At 23.7% G+C, this 6422-nt stretch overlaps 2 protein-coding genes across 6 annotated transcripts in view; one reads left to right on the forward strand and one right to left on the reverse strand.

Annotated features, from left to right (window-relative positions):
* LOC127289153 (protein sidekick) overlaps positions 1-3498 on the forward strand; it is a 40268-nt gene extending 36770 nt beyond the window's left edge. For all 4 annotated transcript variants that reach the window (XM_051316930.1, XM_051316932.1, XM_051316933.1 and 1 more), the window contains 3 exons: positions 351-508; positions 643-805; positions 916-3498. In XM_051316930.1, coding sequence (XP_051172887.1) covers positions 351-508; positions 643-805; positions 916-1508 — 914 coding nt within the window. In that variant the 3' untranslated portion in view covers positions 1509-3498. The remainder of the gene's footprint in view (positions 1-350; positions 509-642; positions 806-915) is intronic.
* Positions 3499-3784: 286 nt separating this feature from the next.
* Positions 3785-6091, reverse strand: LOC127289154 (aminoacyl tRNA synthase complex-interacting multifunctional protein 2). Of its 2 annotated transcripts, none has more exons than XM_051316935.1 (4): positions 5773-6091; positions 5003-5158; positions 4612-4825; positions 3785-4296 (listed from the first exon to the last, which is right to left on the reverse strand). In XM_051316935.1, exons 1-4 carry the CDS (start codon positions 5956-5958, stop codon positions 3932-3934), a joined length of 921 nt encoding a protein of 306 aa, XP_051172892.1. In that variant the 5' UTR covers positions 5959-6091; the 3' UTR covers positions 3785-3931. The 2 variants fall into 2 exon arrangements, with proteins under 2 accessions (XP_051172892.1, XP_051172893.1); XM_051316936.1 differs by having other exon boundaries at positions 5791-6090.
* Between the last annotated feature and the right edge of the window lie 331 nt (positions 6092-6422).

Consider the following 6422-nt stretch of genomic DNA (forward strand, 5'->3'; position numbering starts at 1 on the left):
TTTCAATGTTATGAAAATTTGTGAAATTGCTTACAATCGTTTTCATGTACATATTGAGAAATTTTTTATTAATTTTTGTGGTGTTAATTTTTTTTCATTCTTTTTTAAATTCAGTTTTTTTATTTTTTTTTTCCATTTCAGTTTTTTCATTCGTTTTTTATTAAATGCTTTTTTAATTTCAGGTTTATATCCAATTTTTTTTTTTAAATTTCATTTTTGCATTTCATTTATTTATTGTATTGTTTTCAGCATTTTTATTTAAAAAAAAAAAAATTAATTTTCTAACACGAAAAAAATTGAAAATACATTATTTTAAAATTGTGTTTCTTTTTTTTTTATCACTTTTGTAGATGACACGAGATGGCAAACAATTGTGAGAAGTAGCAATGGACCATTGATGGAATACACAGTTTCTTATCAAAATTTATTGCCATCAACATCATATTTATTCCGTGTAATCGCTTATAATCGTTACGGAATTAGTTATCCTGCCTATTCAAGTGAAACGGTAAAAAAAAAATTCATTAATTAATAAAATTTTTATTTTTTTTATTAATTAATAAACTTTTATAATAAAATTCTTTACTTAATTAAAAAAAAAATTTTGTTTTGAAAAAATGGTTTTCTTTCTTGTTTTTTCAGATACTGACGCCTTCGAAATTATATTTAGAATACGCGTATTTACAACATAGACCATTTTATCGACAAACATGGTTTATGGTGAGTTTGGCTTCTGGTTCAGTGATTGTTATCGTTATGGTTATTGCTGTTCTTTGCGTCAAGAGTAAAAGCTACAAATACAAACGTAAGTTATTTTTTTTTGTAGCAAATAACTAGTTAGTAAATAAATTTAGAAAAAAAGGAAATTTTAGGAGAATTAATAATTTCTCTTTTTTTCCCTTTTAAAATACATAGAAGAGGCGCAAAAAGTCCTCGAGGAATCAATGGCAATGGACATTGACGATCGTCAATCATCAGATTTAGAATTATATCGTTCGCGACAAACCGGTGGCAATTCAATGAACATTGTCAATGGCTGTGGCGTTGGTACATTGGGCAAAAGAAATGGAATTTCCGGTACATTATCGAGAAAAGCAATGCATCCACCACCGCCACCTGCACTTTATGGTAAATCACCGCCAAGACCATCGCCCGCTTCAGTTGCCTATCACAGCGATGAAGAGAGTCTCAAGGGTTACGATGAAAATCCCGATGATAGTAGTGTCACTGAGAAACCATCGGAAATAAGTTCCACCGATTCACAAGCATCCGAAAGTGAAAATGAATCCGTACAATCGGATCCACATTCATTTGTCAATCATTATGCAAATGTTAATGATTCACTGCGACAATCGTGGAAACGGCAAAAACCGGTGAGAAATTATTCATCGTACACTGATTCCGAGCCAGAGGGTTCAGCTGTTGTTAGTTTAAATGGTGGGCAAATAATAATGAATAATATGGCAAGATCGCGTGCACCATTGCCGGGTTTTTCGTCTTTTGTTTGAGTCGAAAAAATTAATTAAAATCGATTCGAAAGAGAAAAAAAGAAAAAAAAACCCTTTTTTAATTGTGATATCGACTTATTTATAACTATTAATATTATTATATATTTTTTATTAATTACTTGAAGTAATTGATAATTCAGGTAATTAATTGTTAATTGATGATTATTGATTAATTTAATTAATTGAATGCGCGATAGTTAGAAATAAAGTATTAAATACTCGTGTTTCTTCGTTTCTTTTTGAAACAAAAAAAAAAAGAGGGGAAAAAATTAATTTTTTTATTGATGAAAATAATTTTTCTTTCTTTTAGAAAAGAAAAATTGTTTTTTTTCTCTTCAAAAATAGAAAAATTTGGTTTTTTTTCTCAAAAGAAAATAAAATATAGTAAGAAACTGAGTAAATTTTCTCGGCTGGAGAAAAAAAAGGATCTATTTAATACATATAAAAAATATAAAGAAAAAAACCCTCGTGATTCAGGGGATTTTCAAAATAGCATGGCAATAATAATAATCTTGGGGCGCGATGATTATCAGAAAAAATTCATTTAATTAAAAATTTTCAATATTTAAAAATAATTTTATAAAATAGAATTTTGAATTTAGACGAATTTCTATTTTTCAAATTGGAATTTTTTCAATTCCACAATATTAGTAACAATCGAAGGTATTTTTTAATATTAGTTTCGAAATCCTTGACCTTTAATTACTAGGAAACGACTACCATGATGCTATTATTTTTTTTTCAATTTTCAAAATTTTTTTGATTTTTGAATTTTTTTTTTTTTTTTTTGAATTCTAAATACTCTTCTTAATATTATTACCCTTTGATTCTATAAAAATAAATCATAACTTTCAATATTGACAACAAATTGAAAAAAAAAAATTTCCAAAATATTAAAAAAAAATTTCAAAAACTGGTTTTTTGAAAAAAAAGATTTTTAGGATTATTGTACTCGTTTTCTACTAATTTAGGATCAACGATTCCGAAAATAATATCTAAACTGTCAAAAATTATCATCGTTATAAAATTCTAAAATAAAAATTCTATTTCTTAAAATTCTCAAAAAAAAATTCGAAATGAATTTTGAACGGTTAATCATGCGCCCATACAATAATCAATAAAAACGTGGTAGGAAAAAAAAAAAAATCTCCCTCGGGGAAGTTTTTTTTTTAACAAACCCGAAAAATTTTGATCTCGAATTCTTTTTTTCCCACTATTTCTTAAAAGGAAAAAAAGTATTCTTTTCAAATAGTCGAATTTTGCATATTAGCAAAGTTTAATAGGTTTTTTTTTTGTACTTTTCAATTTTTTGTACTTCTCGAATTTTATATATAAATATATATATATATTTAGAAAAGAATATAAAAAAAATGATCGACGCGTGTCATATACTGTGAATAATAATTGTAATTTAAAATAATTATTAATTAATAAAAATAGGAACTTAGGACCAATGCGAAGATTATAGAAAAAGGCTGATTTAATATTTGAAATTATTTATAGGATTAAATATCATAATATTAGAAAAAATGAGAAAAGGAGAGAAGAAAAATAATTTCTCTGTTGAAAAAACAGAAAAAAATAAAATTGACTTGACTGACAAAAACAGTTTTTTTTGGGGGAATAAAATCATATCATGGAGAAAATTTGAAACTCTGATATTGTAATTAAAAAAAAAGGATTTACACAAAATGTGTACTTATTTCCTTTTGTGTATGAATTGTTATCTGTGTAATTATTTTTTACTAGGTGATATGTATATTATATATTAAAAAAACAGACACACAACAAGTGTACGAAAATGCACTGCCACAATTTTTTTTTTGTTTTTTTGTTTTTTTTTTAATTATTTATGTACGATAATAATTATTGTAAGGATAGCGAACAAAAAATCGAAAAAATTCACGAAACGATTTACAAATTGTTATTTGTATCTCAACAATTGTTTTACACATAGATTTCTAATAAAAAAAAAAAGAAGAAAAACGTTTTCATTTTTCTTATTTTTTTGTGTGAAAGGTAAAGTGGAAAGATTAATTAAGAACCAAATAATTAACAAATAAATTCCAATTGTTTTTTTCCCCTTTGGAAATTTATATTCAAGATAATTATTTTAAAAAATTTTTTATTTTTAATTGGAAAAAAATGAAAATTTCTTAACAAATTAATTGCAACTAAAGTTTTTTTCCCCTTTGAAAATTTGTATTCAAGATAATTATTTATTAATACATATTTTTTTTTTATTTTTATTTGCAAAGAAATGAAAATTTCACACGTAAAATTGAAAAAACATTTTATTTTTATCTTTAAATTGCATAAAATTCTTTTGATTATTATTTACATTATTTTGTTCTTTTTTTTTATTTTGCTTTAAAAATTAAAAAAAAAAAATTCTAAATAAAATTGAATAAATATATACTAAACTAGACAAACGTTTTTTCACACTGTTGGAACCATTTGGCGAGTGTTGGGGATGTTAATTTTAAATTTAATCGTTTGCAAAGAGACCAAACGGCAACGTCAATAATTGTTGGTTGAATTTTATTTAAAAGCCATGGGCCTTTCGTTAAATAGTCATTTAATCGTAAAATTGTCGATTGAACATCCTTCGTTGATTGTGACAATGAATAATGGCAAAAATCTAAAATTGAATCAATTTTTGTCGCTTCAATTGGATCTGAATTTTCGTAGGAATGATTTTTTACAAGACGTGATAAATATCTTAGAAAATTTCCTTCGCCTTCAATTGAACTTGTAGTGAGGCCACATTTTAATGTCAAATCTGGAACTGTAATAATTTTTTTTTAATATTTTTTTCTCTAAAAAGAAATTTTTTTTTTCCTTTAAATTAATTGATTAAAATTTTCTTTGAATAAAATTTTTATTCGACGGAATTTTAATTTAAAATGTTTAGTAGATAAAATATTTAAATTAAAATTTTTTATTAGAACAAATTTTCTTTTTTTTTTTTAAATAAATATAAATATTCGCCTGTAAAAATTTTTTTAAATATTCTGTAAATATTTTGAAAATTTTTTTTTTTGCTTTTTAGAAAAGATTTGAGTATAAAAATTTTCATTTTTTTTTTTTTTTGTTTTCTTACCATCTCTCCAAATTAATCTTAAATTTATGCAATTTTTCTGAATATTTTCCTCGTTCTTTGTTAATAAAAATTCCGGTACATTTTCAATTATCGATGAATGCACGTGTGTTTGAATTTGAAAACTGGAATCTTTCCAAATTTTGGATAAAGCTAAAATTGAAAATGGTGGTTTCTTTGGATTTGCATTTAAAATAATGTCAATTGTCACGGGATTCTGAAAATTGAAAATAAAAATTTTATTATTTAAAAATATGAAAATAAATAAATGTAATTAAAATTAATTAATTAAAATGTAATTAAAAAATAGTTAAATTTTTTTATGAAAATAAAATCAAAAAATCTGAAAATCGTAAATTAATATTTAATTATGTAAATTAATTATTTATCTTACGTAAATAACGGGCACTGTCGATGTTGTTGTTTTTATTTCAGCATTTGATTGTTTCAAAACATCGCGAAATATAGCGACTTGTTGCTTAATTTCTGCTAATTGAGATAAAATTTTCTCTTGTCTTTGTTCTAAAATTTTTAATTCCGCGGAATTTTCCTATTAAAAAGAAAGAATAAAAAATTTTCATTTTTTTTTGCCTATTTTAATTATTTCTCTATTAATAAATAATTAAATAAACAAACATTTTTTTATTTTATTTATTTCTATATTAATAAATAAATACACAAAAAGCGTCAAATGCGATTAGTTTTATTTTTTTTGCGATCGGAAAAAATGTTCATAACCTCAAAAAAAAAAAAAAAAACATTTTCTGTTTACAATTTCCCTCTCTATATACATATATATATATATATTTATTTGTCGCGTCAGCAAAATTAAATTTTTGTTCGCAATTATATTTCTGTGATTCAATTTTAATTTTTCGTTTATTTTATCGATTTCGTAAATCCAAGTGCCGAAAAAAATATTCCTGCTCGCAATTTTTAATTATTAAAGTAATTTAAGTACTTCAATAAATTTTAGGGTAAAAATTTTTAGTTTCATCATTTAAAAAAGCATAAAAGGAATTAGTATTGAATAAAATTTAATTAAAATGGAAAATCATGTAAGTAAAAATTAATATTTTTTGCATCATTTTCTTTTTTTGCATGCAATTAAAATAAATTAGTAGGTGTAAAAATTTTACAAAAATAATTTTTCAAAAAAAAAACCTTTAAAATTTTCGTAACCTGGTCTTTAATTTCCGTGACAATTGTCTCGTTTTCCTTCTCGTCGACAATAATTTTCTGTTGAATCTCATGAATATTGTTCATCTCGTACATCACTTTATTTTGCTTTGATAAATTAACAATTGGCATTATTGGTTTTAACGTATACATCGCGACTGGACCACTCATTTTTTCTTCTTTCAAAAATATTATCACGTAAAAATTAGTCCTTTTTTTAATTAAAACGAAAAATATGCCCGTAAATATCGATCGATTTTTCAACAAATTTTAACAGACAACCATTTTCTAATTTGATTTTTTTGGGGGGGGGTCAAAAAATAATCGCCCCTAGCGGAGAAATTCGAAAATGTTTTTGAATTTTCGCGCCAAATATTTTTGCATTTAATAATAAATTTTATTTATTTCTACTTTATCTAAATACTTTTCTTTTATTTCTACTTTATTCATTACAATACTTTTTTATTTAATATTTCAATAATTACCTGATTATATCTTAATTTAATAAACCTAATTTTTTATTTTCCAAAAAACTTCTATTATTTAAATAATTTTCTGCCTTATCGATTATCGAAAGTAATTTTAAAAACAAATTGTCTATTAACAGAATTATTAGGAGAAAATATTTTTAAAAA

The sequence above is a fragment of the Leptopilina boulardi genome, unplaced genomic scaffold (genome assembly GCF_019393585.1).
Source record: "Leptopilina boulardi isolate dan_hultmark-lab unplaced genomic scaffold, ZJU_Lbou_2.1 LbouV2_4, whole genome shotgun sequence".
In the NCBI taxonomy this organism is placed as follows: domain Eukaryota; kingdom Metazoa; phylum Arthropoda; class Insecta; order Hymenoptera; family Figitidae; genus Leptopilina; species Leptopilina boulardi.

What these genes read in the sequence shown, in the direction of transcription:
- LOC127289154 (XM_051316935.1), bottom strand. Translation starts at nt 5,958, where the DNA reads ATGAGTGGTCCAGTCGCGATGTATACGTTAAAACCAATAATGCCAATT. An exon ending in AGGTTACGAAAATTTTAAAG is followed by an intron (nt 5,159 to 5,772) that starts GTTTTTTTTTTG and finishes TCTTTTTAATAG; the next exon opens with GAAAATTCCGCGGAATTAAA. An exon ending in CGACAGTGCCCGTTATTTAC is followed by an intron (nt 4,826 to 5,002) that starts GTAAGATAAATA and finishes TTCAATTTTCAG; the next exon opens with AATCCCGTGACAATTGACAT.